This window comes from Gymnogyps californianus, chromosome 20, assembly GCF_018139145.2.
Source record: "Gymnogyps californianus isolate 813 chromosome 20, ASM1813914v2, whole genome shotgun sequence".
In the NCBI taxonomy this organism is placed as follows: domain Eukaryota; kingdom Metazoa; phylum Chordata; class Aves; order Accipitriformes; family Cathartidae; genus Gymnogyps; species Gymnogyps californianus.
The window spans coordinates 3966370-3981979 of record NC_059490.1 but is presented as its reverse complement, the minus strand read 5'-3'; the positions used below and the strand labels follow the sequence as shown (position 1 = coordinate 3981979).

Sequence of the window (15610 nt, the reverse complement as noted above, 5' to 3'; positions counted from 1 at the left end):
ATTTACAGCAACTTCACTTGTTTGATACTAGAGATGCAAGAATGACTTGGACTATGGCTTTGAGAAGATTAGGACAAACAACACCATTAAAGCAGTTTATTGAAGCAGCACTTCTTATATACGGCAGGACTTGGGAAACCATTTGTTTTGTCACTTTGTTCTCATACCTGGAACTAGTGAACAAGCTTGCAGTTGCCTGATTACATGGCTAAGCTCCCCTTGAAGATTAGCTCCACTAGAATTCTTGAGAGCCTCCAGCATATTCTCCACATCTACAGTGCCATCTCCTTCAGCATCAAATTGTGCAAAGGCCTGAAGAGGAACAAAAAAAAGAAAACTTACTTCAGCATATTTACTTCAAGCAGAAATTCAAGGTATTTCATAGAAACCATAGCAGTAAACATTGTAACGCTATTAAATAAAAATCAAAAGTATCTGTTTTCCATAGTATTGAATTCATGACAACAGGAAACAGGCTGGCTGGAAATCTGCAGTCTTTAGCAAGTTTTGAGGCATTTGCACTGCCTTCCTATAAAAGTCAAATGTAGTTATGCTTAGGTGGAGACAGCACATCATCTATACCAGTGAATCAGCAGTATTCATCCACTGACATCTGGGACTACGAAGAAGGTACTCACAAAAGAACACTAAAAAGCTCTTCCATTAAATGGTGCGTTAGTTCTAAAAGCCATACCATTCATTACTCATTACCGCGGCATCCATCTCACACTGCATCCACTCAAATTCTTTCAGGTTTTACATATTTTCTTTATTTAAGAAAGTGTCCTTAGAACCAGAGTATTTTTTTAAATGTGTGTTTCCTTCCATATACTGTCCTCCTACACAAAATATCAGTTTAACATAGTTTGTCAAAGTATTTGTGAAAACAATGGAGAGAGTTAGAAAAGATTTTTTTTTCTTATTGAAGGGAACCATTGCCAGCTTTAACTTTGACCTTAATATACATTTTTAATATAAAAAGTCGTGTTGAGCATGTATAAAAAGCAACTCACACAGCTATGCATTTCGCATCTCTGTACTAACAAAAGTACAAGGTATTTTTATTCAGCTAAGCCTACAAAACAGAACCAAGCTCATAAACGTAGATTTTTTTTTTAACTAGCCACTTCAGAGAACTCATGATCCAGTGATACACTACTATTAAAAAAACTAGCTATATTTTCACTATCATATTTAATTTTGAAACAAACTTCTGCCAAAAAAAATTGCTAAAAAAAATTGAATGTACCCAAAAAGAAATGCAATATTTCAGGAGCATCTGGTTTTTTTCATATAAATCGGGAATACACTTACAAAAGATACTTCTTTACAAGCAAGACTTCAGTCTCCCAGCCCTGAACTTGGTATTTCAAGTTCAGCTACATAGCCAAGTAGATTTGGCCTCTAAGAACAGATCATCTCACAAATGTCTGTTGACAGAGTCAAGAAGTCACTGCTGTTCAGGAGGAACCTTATGCTTGAATCTCTTGGTTTGCTACCTGATTATCAAACTTGATGTACCATTAAAAGCACTATCCTAGAGAGAAATCATCCGAAACGATTAGATCAAAATAACCTGCCAATTAACCATGACATAATTACACCACTTAAATGAGAGCAAAGTCCTCAGAAGACAACAGAATCGAAATACCGTATTTTATCTTACTACAGCTCCAACGGCACTTCTGGGGCACAGAGCTGAATTTTAGCTTAGCAGTTTTATAAATTCTTGTTAAACATACAGCTGAACCCATGCTAACAATGATCACCTTTAAAAAAATTATTAGTAGTAGCAAAGAGGACCGGTGCTGGGCATCCAGAAGGTACCACAGCCAGTACAGATGACTGACGCTGGGCGTCAGGGAGATACCGAAGCAAAAAACTAAGACCTTTGCTTAAGGACAACAATACAGAGGGAATTAATTTTAACAAACATAACTCAGTTGCCAAAACAATTCAACGTACAGTTTTGCACCATGCCATTCTTGCCGTTATGACTTCTTCTCCTCATATTTGAAGTCAAACCGTGCAATTACTAAAATATGAAATGAACAAGCGACCAAGTTTTGTGAGGTTACTAGTGAAAACAAACCACACACAAAATGACAAGGCTGGATCTGCTGATAAAGTAGCTGGAGCTACTTTAAATCGATTTCTTATACTTTCATGTAAGGAGAGATTACCACCTATATGCTTTTCTTTGCATCTTAATGCATTGTTTTGTTATTTTATTTTTAAACTCTTCCTATGATCTCAGGAGACTGCACCGACCCTAGAACTCTGAAATTATTTTTTGACTGTTCAGTATAACTTAAACTCTATATCTGACACAAAACATACACAATTTCCGCTGCTCAGACAACCTGCCCTGTGCAATGGGGTTATAAACAAAACGGGGGGGGGGGGGGGGGGGGGGGGGGGGGTGGGTGGGAATCAGTATGCAAACTTGTACTCAGAGCTTTTGAGTTGTGTTCACAACTGGGACATGATACAAATGCAGCAGCAGCTTTACCACAACCCAGCTGCATTCTGCTCCTAAATAAAAGCATTAAGTCCACACACTTCCTACCCAGTTCAACCCTGAACATGAAGAAACATAAAAGAAACATGTTTCCTGGGACATGATGGCTAAGGTGATCGCTAGGAAACACAGCACATGGAAAAATCACCCCTTCACCTCACAGACAGCTCAGGAGTTGGACAGCATGACAGAATATCTGAAGTGTGACTTAGGAAAACTCTGTATTTCATCCTTCGCTCTCAGTAGAACTGCAGCATTAATGTTTCAAGCGAAAGTTGGATACATTACATGATAGCTGCTAAAGCACTAATGAATAAAAAAGGATTCAGAGTTTCAGTTTATCTAGAAAATAGATTTTGCATTTAAACAGAGGTTCATTTTGCCCATAAAGCATTCAAAGTATGCATTCACAAGCCCCACACTGAGAACAGAAAAACTTAATGGGCAGATCAAAACTTAGTCTATGCCAGACAGGATTCTATAAACATTAAAAAGTGAAACCTGTTGACCTGCCACCCACAAACTAACTTCTCATCACTGTAAAATACATCCTGGAAATCTAAAATACTACAGCCCACAGGCTAATGCTTGCCATAGAAACGACGACATCAAGGTTTTCCACACAACTCCCAACATCTCAGCTTCGCAGGATAGACTAGATGTGACCACATATCCGTACCATGATAAATCCTTTGACAAGATTTTTCCCCACTCCCGAGAGCAGGAAAAAAAAAAAGCCAAACCAACTACATTCTTCATGCAGAGGAGGATGTGCAGTACAGACAATCCTCAAAATATTTCTGCAGCCCACAAAGCTCAGTTGTTTGTATTAACAGAAAGAACCCCGATGTACTAATTTCACTCTTACTGTCGTTACAAATGAAGAAGTGTTCTTTATTGCCTCTTGTAAAGGAACTGGAAATGGAGGCAGCATTTTAGCAAGCTACTTAAAACAGTCTGATATAAACATACCTATCTGTACAACAAAATTAATCTCTTCCTAGTTTCCAGTAGTCTTGTTAATATGTCAGCACTGATTTCAAGGAGCGTATGCATGATTTAACAGTTTACCAAGTTATTCTACTACTCTGGAGCAATACAAAGACAGAAGGAAGTCACTGGTGAGACTCAGGAACGGCATGCAGTAAGAAATTCAGACACAATCACTTTCTCAACTGAGTGTGAAATTCCCAACAGGGTATTCTACTGCATTTTAAATGCTAGCTAGAGCGTAAAGCTAAAGCTTAAATGTTCTAGATGTTAAGTTCTCCATATCCCTTCCCACAGCAGAAAGGAAACTGTACTCTCTTCTACCACCAAAACCTTACCTTAAGACCTTCTGTCTGTGGAGCGGGAACTCTGTTACGCTACCTGTGCTACCACCAGCTGCACCAGTGGTAGCAACAGCAGAAATATTGTTGTAAACAACCACTTTATTCACAAGTGGCTGCTGAGCATGATCACTGAAAGCAGGTATCAATTAAAAAAAAAAAAAGATATCTGTAAGTTGACAGCCTGCCTATCAGCAGCAGCCGCCACTTTTTTAACCTTGCTGCAGAGCCATCCGGTCTGGCCTTGCCCCAGTTACCAGGAAGGGGTGACCGGGGTCTCCACGGTCGTGTCCACGGCCAGGCTGCTCGGACCCCGTGCCACGGACCCGGCGCCAGCGCACCCACACCGAGGGCCCGGGCAGACCCCCCCCGGCTCAGGGAGACCTACCTCCAGCCGCACCCCAGGGGCTCCCACCGCCTCCCTTCCCGCTGATCCGGCCCCCGCTCCCCTCCTCATCCCCACACACCCCCCCAACCCGGGCAGGCAGATCTTTGAGGAGGGAGCTTTTTCTGCCGGTACTCCGCCCCCGCGCAGCCCCCCCCCCCCCCCCCCCGGCCCGGGCAGAGGCCTGACCCCGCCGGCCGCCTCCTCACCTCCTCGCTCTCGCCGCGGGAGCCGGCTGCCAGGCGGGAGACGCTCTCCAGCACCTCACAGAACTGCTCCAGGCTGACGGCCTCGTCGCCGCGGCTGAGGCGCTCCTCCAGCCAGCGCACCAGCGTGCTGTGGTGCCGCGACACCAGCGACTCGGGCAGCGCCGCCTCCCGCAGCCGCGCCGTGGCTTCCCGCAGCCGGGCCTGGTCCAGCAGCACCTCGGCCGGGGGCAGCGGCGGCGCCGGGCTGGCGGCGGCGCCGGGCGGGAAGGGAGCGCCGGGCTGAGGCGCGGCGGCGGCCGCCCCCTCCATGCCTTCCTCGGCGCCCTCCTCCTCCTCCTCGCTGCTGTGGCTCGCCGCCGTCCCCATGAGCCCCTCGGAGGCGCCGACGCTGCGACCCGACGCTCGGCGGAGCCGCTTCTCCTTCCCCCTCCTCCGGCCGCCGCCGCTGCCCCGGCTCCGCCCGGCCCGGCTTAGTCAGCAACTTCCCGGCCCGCCGCACCTGTCAGCTCCCGGCCGGCGGCGGCGGCCGCGCCACACTGCCGCCAAGCGACACCCGGCGCCGCAAAGTCCCGCCCCGCCCCGCCCCGCCCCGGAAAGGCACTGTGCGGCCGCGACGCGCGACACTCGCCGTAAAGCGGAGCCGCGGGAAGGCTCGCCCCGCACGGACGCATACGCGGCGCTGGCCACGCTGCCGTCAGCCGCGGCCACGCTGCCGCGCGGCGAGGAAAGTGTCGTGAAGGGGCCGGGCGCGTTCGTGGCGGACACGTGACCCGCCCGGCGGGGTGGTGCGGCCCCCATGTGGCGGGGCGCGGCGGCGGCGCTGCTGTGCCTGGGGGCCGCCTGCCTGCTGGGCCGCGGGTTCGATCCCCGCGCCTGGCTGCTGCCGCCCCGCGGCCGCCTGCTGAGCGCCGCCGAGCTGGGCCGGTACCGCGGGGCGGCGGGCGAGCCCGGCCTCTACCTCGCCGTGCTGGGCCGCGTCTTCGACGTGGAGCGCGGCCGCAGGCACTACGGCCCCGGCGGCGCCTACAGCGGCCTCGCAGGTACCTCCAGTGGGGCGGGGGGGGGGCTGCTGGGTTTGGGCCTCGCTGGGGCCTGACAGGGCCCTGTCAGGGGACGCGGTGGGGGCAGGCAGGGCCTGGCAGGGGCTCGCCGCCCGGTTTGTGGGGGGGCTCACGGCCTGCCTGCCCCGCAGGGAGAGATGCCACCAGAGCGTTTGCCACTGGCGACTTCACGCAGGCGGGGCTGGTGGACGACGTCTCGGCGCTGTCGCCGGGCGAGATGCTCGCCATCCAGAGCTGGCTCTCATTCTACGGCGACAACTATGATCCCGTGGGTAGGTGGTTCTGGCCGGGGTGACCACGCGCAAGGGAAAACGCGTGCGGAGGAGAGCGGGTGGGCGAGGGTAGGCCTGCGGTGTGGCGATGGAAAGTCGGGGGATGCAGCGCTGCGTAGCGCCGGGTTTCACCTACAGCATGTCTGCCTTGGTGAAGGTCTTCCACCTGTGCTGCAGGTGGCCGCTGGAGACTGGCGTACTGAAACCTGTGGGTGATCAGCTGGAGCTGCTGCTAAATCAGACCTAGTTTGAGGTCTGCTTTCCTCTAAGGTGAAGCTTAACAGTTTTCCTGCCCTGGGCTCTCAGCTGCAGCTCTCTGCCCTGCTTTTATTCGTCTCTGCTGAGCAAAAGGCATGGAGCCAGCACTGCGAGGACTGAAATTAGCAGGACTCCAGAGACTGTAGGAGCGGCAGTGCAGGGAAACTATTTTTGGGAATGAGGTGCATGGGTGGGAAAGACTTCTGGGTTCTGCAGCTGAAAGTGGCATTGACTCTCTGATCTTCAGTGAATCTGTGCCTGAGCTTGTCCTGCGTGGATTTATTAATACGGGTAAATTGCTGTGTGATCCAAGAATGGAAGGGATGTAAGCTCAGTTCGTTTTTAAAATTGGGCCATGGTGAGATCCTCCTTTTTTTGTCTTTAAATAACAAATTTTTGAAAAACCCAGAACTATTCATTTTCCTTGCCTGGAAACAGTGTGGTCTTAATTGATCTTCTCTCCCAGGGAAGCTGGTGGGCAGATTCTATGATGAAAATGGGGCACCGACAGAAGCCTTGAGGCAGGCTGAGGCTGCGATTGAGGAAGCTCTGAAGTTCCAAGCAGAAAGCAAGCAGAGGAAGCAGCAGTTTCCACCCTGCAACTCTGAATGGAGCTCTGCTAAGGGCAGCCGATTCTGGTGCTCCAGACAGAGGTAAACTCTGCCTTCCTGCCACCATGGTTGGACCCTTCGGAGCAGAGCATTTCTGCCCTTTTTTTGGATGCCCTGAGCTTTGTCGTTGCCTCTCCTGGTAGGAGTGGCATAGGAAGATGTCCTGGTTCCTGCAGCCACTGCACTCCGTAGTCTGTAGGTGAGGTCTGGTGACTTCTCCGCAGAAGGCCATAGGTTGGTCCTAATGTTGGCATGGCTGGAATACGCCGGGCATGGTCCCTTCCCCTGTCTGCATTCCTCAGGCTGTGCTTTCTGACAGAGGCAGAGCCAACCTGCAAGGAGCAGCGGTGCCGTTCTCCCTGTGCCAGCCTGAGCCGCTGCTGCTGCGTGATTTGGAGTCACTAGATTTTCTCTGCCAGTCCAGCAACTGCTGATAGCCTCCACCCAGTCTGGAGTTGCACAGAGGTGTAGGTTGGGCTAGCGAAAATGTTCTCCAGTGTGAGGCAGTGGAGGGGAGCTCTGCTCACTGACCTGGTGAGCGGGTAAAAGGAAAATAAAGTTTCATCCTGATCACTGATACTTTTAGGAATTTTATTTCTGAGGCAAAAGCTCTTCTGTCACACTGGAATCAAAATCAGGTTTCAGAATTTGCCACATGTGCACGTGATCCTCCTGTTCTCAGGCAAACAGGACAGAAATCCCACTAGGACCATCTGCTGCATTTGAGCAGGTTTTCTCACCTATCAGGAATGCAAGGATTAGCTGGTGTTTTTCAGACAGTTTCACAGCCTGTCTCGCAGGCTACTGCCACAACAGTTTTTACTTAAAACCACATAAAAATGAGGCTGAGCTTTGAATAGTCATTTCCTACTTAGCCTATTTAGTTGTAGTCCTCTCTCAGTTTAGGGACTATTTTGTTTTAAGATGAAATCATTTCACAAAACACATTGCAAAATGCTTAGTCTTCATTTCGGTACACCAGTAGCACTGCGTACCTTGGGGGATGCACTTCTATGCGTGAACAAGCCTGCGTGCAGCCTTGGGACTGGGTGTTGTGTGGCAGTCTCTTGTGTAAGAGTTTACAGGCTTAAAAGATGCAGTAGTTAGGAGAACAGGCAGGATTTGGCCCATAAAGAGACACTATGAAGTAGCTGCGGAAGTAATGGAGACTTTTTTTTTTTTTTCCTTTTGCCCTAGTTCTCAAAATCACTGTGTTCAGTCATGGCACAGGAGGCGGCATGTGGTTATCTGTGAGCAATTAGCTACTCCCAAAAAAGGCATTTTGCCATTAGACACGCTGTGCTACATAAGGCTATGATTCCTTTTCCAGCAATAGAAACGTGGGAAGCAGAAGCTGGTTGCTCCCAGAAGGCTGAGAGCATGTAGCAGCACTGATGAAACCAGGTTCAGGCCATGGGTTTCTGAAGCACAGCCAATAAAAGGGTATCAGAAAGCTGTGGGATGTTGGCTGTTGGGAGCAAAGTCTACCTCAGTGAGTGTATTGTTAGTTCTAACTCTCCCAGATTGTCTTGTTTTTTATCTAATGATTCTCAATTCGCTGGAAGCATTTTCACAGGTTTGAATTGTATTTTATTTTAATTTTCCATTCTCAGTGGGGGAGTGAACAGAGACTGGACTGGAGTCCCCCGGAAGCTGTACCGGCCTGGTTCGGGGGGGAGTCACTGTGTGTGCGTGAGGACGACCGGTCCCCCGTGGGGCCAGCCGGACTCCACCGAGCACGGCGGCAGAGGCGATCTGGATAACCCTCACCTGGAGGAATATGACGGCTGCCATCCGCTGGCCGAGCAGTGTGTCCTGCAGGTGTGACTCCGAGTGCTGGATCCGAGGCAGGCGAGGAGTCCTACAGCGAAACGTGGCCCTTTGGGTGGGCAGCTCCAGCTCCAGCTTCATTCCCTTCCGTCTGTGCAAAGGGAGCAATAACAATTTCATGTTATTTGTGACTCTTTTTTTAACGTGTGGAGATGAGAGGAGGAGGAAACACTTCAGCCGAGTTAGCGGCTAAAAAATCAGTAATGGGATACTTTCTTTCTTAGTGCTTCATTCCTATGGTATTTTTACATCTGGCAACAACCTGTAAGAGGCACAGCCTGAATTGTATTTAAAAACTGATTTTTTTGTGCAGTCAGGAAATGGATGCTTGCGTGCATGGTGGCGGGTGCAATGTGTTGTGTTTTAAGGCAGCGAGGTAGTGAGCACAAGAACTGCTGCAGCATCACAGACCTCAGTTTATGCACGGTCCTCCCGTCGCTTGAACTCTGCCTACTGCGTTGTAGTGCTAATGCTCCTTCCCAGTCACCTGATTTACTCCAAAGAGTTTAAAGGTAGCAGGGAGAAGCCTGAATTTCTCCTACAATTAAGGTACGTAGTATCTAGGAACTTGTGCAGTTTAATCGTACACAAGCTTTATCAAATTCTTGGAGTACAGAAGGCAAAGGTCTTGGCTGTATTTCCTCATTTAGTGTTTGTATTAGATATCACGCAAAGAAGATATTGGAAGCCACCTATGAGGATTGTTGTTTTATATTAACCTCACCATCCTGGTCCTGTGATTCACTACTTTCAAACTACTCAGATCAGGAATTGGTAGTTTTAAATAGGCAATAACAAAAGCTATGTGGCAACACGACCATCCTGCTGTAATCTGCCTCCTATTTCCATCCTGGTGTATGACCTCCTCCCATCTGGTACACGTCCATCAGACGATAACCTGAGGCTGGATGTATCCTCATAAGGCCCAGCTCCCTTAAAGCCCGTACATATTTTATCTATCACAGCTGGCAAAATTCAGTAATAGGAGTGACTCCCAGAAGAGCAGGGCAAGCTACCACCATTTCTGTGTGGGGCTGAAAAGGAGAAGGGAATACCTGCGTAGGGCCTAGGTGCTATAAACCGCAGGCTGCAGGGAAGCAGTTGCTGGTTTTTGTAGAATCTATTGTTAGAATCGGTTTCTGGTGTAGCTGCAGCCTTGGGAGAGACACCCAGATTACACTGAGTCCAGCAGTGGCACAGATCTGTGCTGAGCTGTGTTCAGTTCTTTTCCTTAAGGTAGCTGCCACCTATTTATAAACAGCCAGGAGGCATTTATAAACTCATTAGTTTTGAGCTACTACCACCTCTAAAGAAAGTCCCACAAATCTAAGTAATTAGTTAATAACTAGTGAGATTACAGGAGGCCTGGCAGCATTGCTTCAAAGCAAGAGTAATCGCTTCATTGCAGTGACAGTAGGACATACTACAGCACTTTTCACCCATGATGTTTAGATGAGGCTACAGCTGCCAGGGATGGGAGCCACGCAGCAATTTAAACATGCACACGTGGTTGTTGTAATAAATATTTGGGAGTTTGTGTTTGTTTTTTTTTAAGCTGGTTCTATTGTGTTTCTTTTCCACCATAATCTTGAAGAGAAATCCTCCAAGGCACTTCCAGGCAGATGTACCAGCTCTTACCGGTCATCAGTGGCAGTTGTACGTGTAGCTGAGTGGCAGCAGAGCCCTCACACAGCGTTCAAGTCCCCGGTCACGCTTTTAGAACTGAAACTCAGCCATGGGCTTGTACCATCTTTGGCACCGGAGTGGGCTACTCCACTATTTCACATCGCAATCCTAAAGAGAAAGCTGTGTAAAATCTGCAGGGAAGAGCTGCAAAGCAGCACTTCATTGTTTCCACAACTTAGTGGGCATTGTAAGCATCAGCATGTCATTTGCTTTCGGACACGTCTTCCTTTAACAAGAACTTGCATTTAGAGGTCAAACCATCCCCAAAAATGATTGGCAAGTGTCTTTAAAATAGCTTTAAAGGTTGCAGCAAATTCCAGATTATTAAATACTGTAAAAAGTAGTTTGTAAGGGCAAGTCAATGTCACAACTTGGAGTGCTACTGAAGATGTATCAGCTATGTAACTTCTAAGCAAGTTTCATCTTGCTGTAATGCTGGAGCATTATGCAAATAGTGCTGAAATGCTGAGGGGATGGTTTTCATCTTAAGAGCTACACAAAAATCAAATAAGCTGCTGCAGGAAGGCAAGATGGGGTGGTTTTGCTTTAAGTTAAAGTTGGTTGAAAACCAATTCACAGCTTATTCCTCAGTTTAGTGTTTGGAAACACTGGAAGGGAGGGGGGGAGTTTGTCTTGCACTAGGAATAAGTCATCTATTAAAGCAAACAAGGAGAACTGCTCCACAGTTATCTTGTTTCTGCTCTAATTCAAAAGCTCAGCTAGATTCTCTCATGGTAGAAAAGGGCAGGAATAAAATAGTGATAGTTACACAGAGGTCAAGTCAACATAGACAGCGCTCTAATAAAAAGTACAGATGAATGGTGAGCTTTAAGTTTTATTAATAAAAGACTAATGCATCACAACCTCACCAAGATGTTTTGGTTGGTTTTGCTACTGTGCTGAAGCTTTCCTTTTCCTGAAGTAAAGCTGGAGCAGTTATATGCTCTTCCAGGAGGCTAAACTGTCCACCAGTGTACAACTGAATGCACTAATAGTATGTTACTTTGAGTCAGCTCACCTTGTCCATTTAAATGGATGTGAGCTGAGAACTGATTTACTCCATGAACCAGCTCTGGCCTGTAGGAAGTTAGGATTGTTTCATAAGGATGATTATAGGTAAGTCTAGTATAAGGCATTCAAGATGACTATATGGCATAAACTAGAACACCAGACCTTGTCAGCCAAAAGAACAGTTCTAGCAGTTCCACAACATTAAAATGAACACCTGGAATAATTTCAGAACAAAGAATAAAGTTGTCATGCCCAATTGAATGCTATATCCCTAGTTTTCCTTGTGGCTTGTAAAGGACAGCTGGCACAGGGGCAGCCATCTCTACAGGAGAAGATACTTTAACAAGGTTTCCACCTCAGGATGCATTATCTAGTTATGCATTTTATTACAAGTAGAATAATTACACAACAAAGTAATGCATATTGGAAAAATACATTTTTACAATGACTCCAGACAAACATTGCAGATAAAATGCCATTGTTCTAAGACTTCCTTTTCTATTTCACAGAGGGTATTAGAAGGGTCAGAGTTATTTTTGTCACTCATACAAGCTTCGATTTTTCTAGAGATGAGTTTGCTGCAGTACCCAACTCTGCTGGTTACAGGAAAGAGGGCTTGCCTATTAACATTTGATCTACAAAAAAAATGCAGCCTTGGCCTCCCATACTGTTACATGTTAATTTATAAGCAGTACATGAGAAGTTGTACAAGCCATTGATCTCCAGCACAGGAAGTCATTAAGGCATCTGTCAGCTTTCAGCCAGCAACTTGCTACGCTCTTAGTACCTTCAACACTAACATTCTCGCTCCACTTAGTGGTGTGAAACAGTGACTACACCTTTTTCAGATACACAAAACTTCAGCCAGACCACATTTTGTGCTTGTATAAGAGTGCTGGATGACTGCAATCAAAAGGAATCCAGTCTCAGAACAAAAAGCTACAGTAGGAACCACCACAGACTTCCCATGCAGCCCCGCTGAAGTGCCTGAAGCCTGGTCTGACAGCATCGCTTCCCAGGGACAGAAGTTTTGTTTTCCATTTACCCTTTTGTTCAATGCTTGGCAGACTTGAGTCTCAAGTTAATACATACCACTTAAAGACAGCAGGGGTAAGAGGGTGGGGGTTTTGGTCACAACTGTAGTATGCTACAAAAAGGAAGAGCAGTTGTTTACGGAGTTAGAAATGTGTTGACCACTACTACATCACCAAGTGCCTCCATTCACATTTGTACCCTGCAGTGGAGCGTTGCCAGCAAAACTCCCAAAGAATCTCAGAGGTCTGAGAGTTCAGACGGATACTAGGCAGAGTGCATAAAGGACTGAGCCCCATCAGTTGTTTGGTGGGGTCAACCTCTTTAGTTGAACTAGAAGAGAACTAACTTGGGTTTTGGTTCAAGTTGTGAGCTTTTCTCCTTTAACTCTGGCAGAAAGCTATTTAGAGTTGGCTGGAAGGAAACTATATCAAAGGCACTTTAAAATGATCAAATTTGCTGAATTTAGTCGCTTTAAATTTAATGAACACTTCAGGCTGTACATTAGTTTATCAGTAACCTTAACTTTCCTTTCAGACTTCAGTAAGAAAGCTGGTACGGTATTGGCTGTAAAAAGCAAACTAGGAGCATTCCATATGGTTTCCCAGATCTTTCCCAGAGTTTCAGGCAGTTATAATTAATATTTACTTTTAAAAAGAGCAACTAGCCAGCCTTAAACTTGCCATTCAGTTAAGCTGAATTTTCACAAGATCTACGTTTTTCATCATTTAAAAGGTTGCTTATTCTGTTAGAACTGAGCTCCCTGTTCCCTTGCCCCTTCCATCAGAGGAGTCACTGAAAAAGTGATGTTTAAATGCTTTAGCAATTCCACATTGTGCAGTTTTCCAATTAAGCTGAAGTCTATAGGCTGTGGCCGTGGAAGAACACTCTTCTACCACTATCTTTCAGTACTCTGAGCACACACTTAGCACTCCACAGCACTGTAGCTCCAACCCAAGAAGGAAGTATCCCATGATAACACATTGACACTGTAGTCAAGACTTCTTTCACCAAATGCACTTTCTCTCCATCATTGTTATCTTTCACTGCTAGAGACTTGCAACCAGTGATACTCTGAAACATCAGAAAGCAATGGACTAGAAGTACAATGTTTTCCATCATCTATTTCACTCAAAAACCCAAACTGCAGCTTGCAGTTAAACGCTTCAGCCACCATTATTTTCCACCTCATTCACCTAGAATATTATGCCAGACATGCACCATTTGTATTAGTAACCATGTTAGAGACACCAGTTGTGTTACCCAGGGCATTCTGTTGGAACATGACAGCAGCATACATTAAACAGTGAGGCAAATTCATATTATTATCCATTATTCTTCTCTAGTGTTACAAGGGTGAGATTCCAGTTATAATATATGCATATTGGAAGATCAAAGTGCAGATCAAGTGACACCTGATGTGAAATTCATCGTGCAAATGTCAGCAATTACACCCTCTCCCATCCTTTTCTTGTACAAGTTTGAGAAAAACCTCAAGCAAGTCTCCCATAAAAGCAGCAGTCTGGTTTATCATCTCATCTTACTCTTTAAGACTGACAAGTCACTATTCTGAACAGGGCAATGTGTCACCAACTTGTCCATACTGTACACTGGAGATAACAGTCATTAAATAAATGCTCATGGAGTAGAGATGAGGAATGCTGAGTTGAGTCTAAACTAGGTTCATCTCTTGGGATGAAAACAGCCTTAACACGGCATGTAGCTTAAGTACACATTTTTTCTGACTGAAGCCTTTGCCCACCAAATCATAACCTTGTCTATCAGCAAAGTACTTTCCTGTTTACCTAGACAACACGGTGGTGGATTTTTCCAGATTCAGCATGTTTAAGAGAGCACAACCAGCCTAGATTAAAATACTGCAGCTTAATCCAAATGCCTGGCACCGCACTGCCAGTTCAGAATCCTTCCTTCAAGGCCAGAGGCTTAATGTTAATAGGAAGCCTCCAAATACACTCCCACTCACCAGCAATCCTGCTGAAAATGGACCCAAATTTAATGTCTAGAGGTGCAGCACATTCTACACTGCTAGGGTTACTGACTCTCCTGCAGCAGTTAACTAGGGTCTTTAAACCAAAGGAAAGTGCTACTCTCCCTCATGGGATTCATAATGCACTTCAGCATTTATTGCTGTATTGCTAGCTAGACTACTTAACCAGTTTTAGTGTTTCTCCATTTAGCATATGCTTAGGCCTTTGAGCGCACTAATGCTCATTTATACAGGTTTCATGAATTGGAAGGATAGCAACGTAAATATGAAAGTGCAACAAAGGTTTTAGCCAGTAAATACTCTTGCTCATACAATCTTGCACTTCCCTTGAACATGCTAAAGCTAATGAGACATTTACTGAGGAGGTATCAAGCTGTGCATCTGCAATTCTGACTGCTTTGCATCAGATGTTGTAAAGCTTTCTGTTGTAAGGCCACAATTCTTGAGCTATGCTTAGAACTACCCCCGTTTTTGAAGAGTTTCTTGAAACGAACAGTGGTTGCAACAGTTCAGTCTAGCTTCACAAGAAGTCTTCTCTAGAGAAAGGGAACATTTATCTTTAAGACAAAGCAAAGAAAGATACCTGGTTACCCTGAAACTTAATGCCATCTCTACTAAGCAGCCTGAAAGCCACAGGACTTAATAGAGTTGCTCAGTGCAAAGCACCATGTCAAGGACAGACCTGTTTTATGTCGATTCAAACATCAGCCTAACAATTTTAGCTTCCATGCCCCACTGCAACTAGAAGAGGGTCTAAATTCTTTTGTCACTTGGTTTCAACGATCCACTTGAATTCCTAGTGAAGTCTATCACAGCCCAATACATTTACAGTCATACAAAGTCATTTATACCAGAATATATCATAACAGGGTCCTTAATTAGTTCAGTCTATTGCAGAAGACATGTATAGGCCTCCTCTTCCCTATCCAGAGGGCTTGTAAGCAGAGCTGCTGTCAGGAGCACTGACTGGGAATCCCTTTACTTCCACAGCATACTAGGAGACTCCTCCCAGAGTCAGGACATCAAAGCAGATGTTGCAAACTCGAACCGGCTTGTTCAGATCAAATTTTATGATAGGAATCTCCTTTGTTGAGCACTTATGGCAGAGCAGGCGTCCACAGTGTCGGCTGTTAATAGAAGAGGGGTGGGAGAAAAGTGAATTCACTCACAGTGAACACCAGGGTTTTACTGTCTGATATTCTTTATCAATGATAGTATCACTAAAAAGGTACAGTAGCAACTGAAATGCTACATTTTTCTTCTATCTTCTGATATCTCTCATGTAATAATTGAATACTAATGCCAAAACCACATGCTGCTTCTATACTAGTCAGTCACCTAGTACTACTCCAACTGATGCATGTGTAGTTTCTCTGGAACACTGGGCTAAGAAAA

At 46.1% G+C, this 15610-nt stretch overlaps 3 protein-coding genes across 4 annotated transcripts in view; 1 reads left to right on the top strand and 2 right to left on the bottom strand.

Moving 5' to 3' along the window:
* The window catches only part of ZZEF1 (zinc finger ZZ-type and EF-hand domain containing 1), a 61629-nt gene extending 56817 nt beyond the window's left edge, over positions 1–4812 (bottom strand). Inside the window, exons 1-2 of the mRNA XM_050908878.1 lie at positions 4447–4812; positions 168–312 (exon numbers count right to left, since the gene is read on the bottom strand). Of these exons, the coding sequence (XP_050764835.1) occupies positions 168–312; positions 4447–4812 (511 nt within the window). The remainder of the gene's footprint in view (positions 1–167; positions 313–4446) is intronic.
* The window catches only part of ANKFY1 (ankyrin repeat and FYVE domain containing 1), a 79713-nt gene that overhangs the window by 33888 nt on the left and 30215 nt on the right, over positions 1–15610 (bottom strand). Inside the window, exon 25 of one of the 2 annotated variants that reach the window (XR_007767546.1) lies at positions 13459–15342. Coding sequence is in view for 1 of the 2 variants with exons in the window: in XM_050908879.1 (XP_050764836.1) it covers positions 15210–15342 (133 nt within the window). In the remaining variant the exon portion in view is untranslated. Of the gene's footprint in view, positions 1–11592; positions 15343–15610 lie in introns of those variants that run through there. The other variant, XM_050908879.1, reaches the window with a different exon arrangement.
* Positions 5243–10032, top strand: LOC127024350 (neuferricin). Its single transcript, XM_050908880.1, has 4 exons — positions 5243–5486; positions 5639–5779; positions 6504–6690; positions 8262–10032. Exons 1-4 carry the CDS (start codon positions 5243–5245, stop codon positions 8473–8475), a joined length of 786 nt encoding a protein of 261 aa, XP_050764837.1. The 3' UTR covers positions 8476–10032.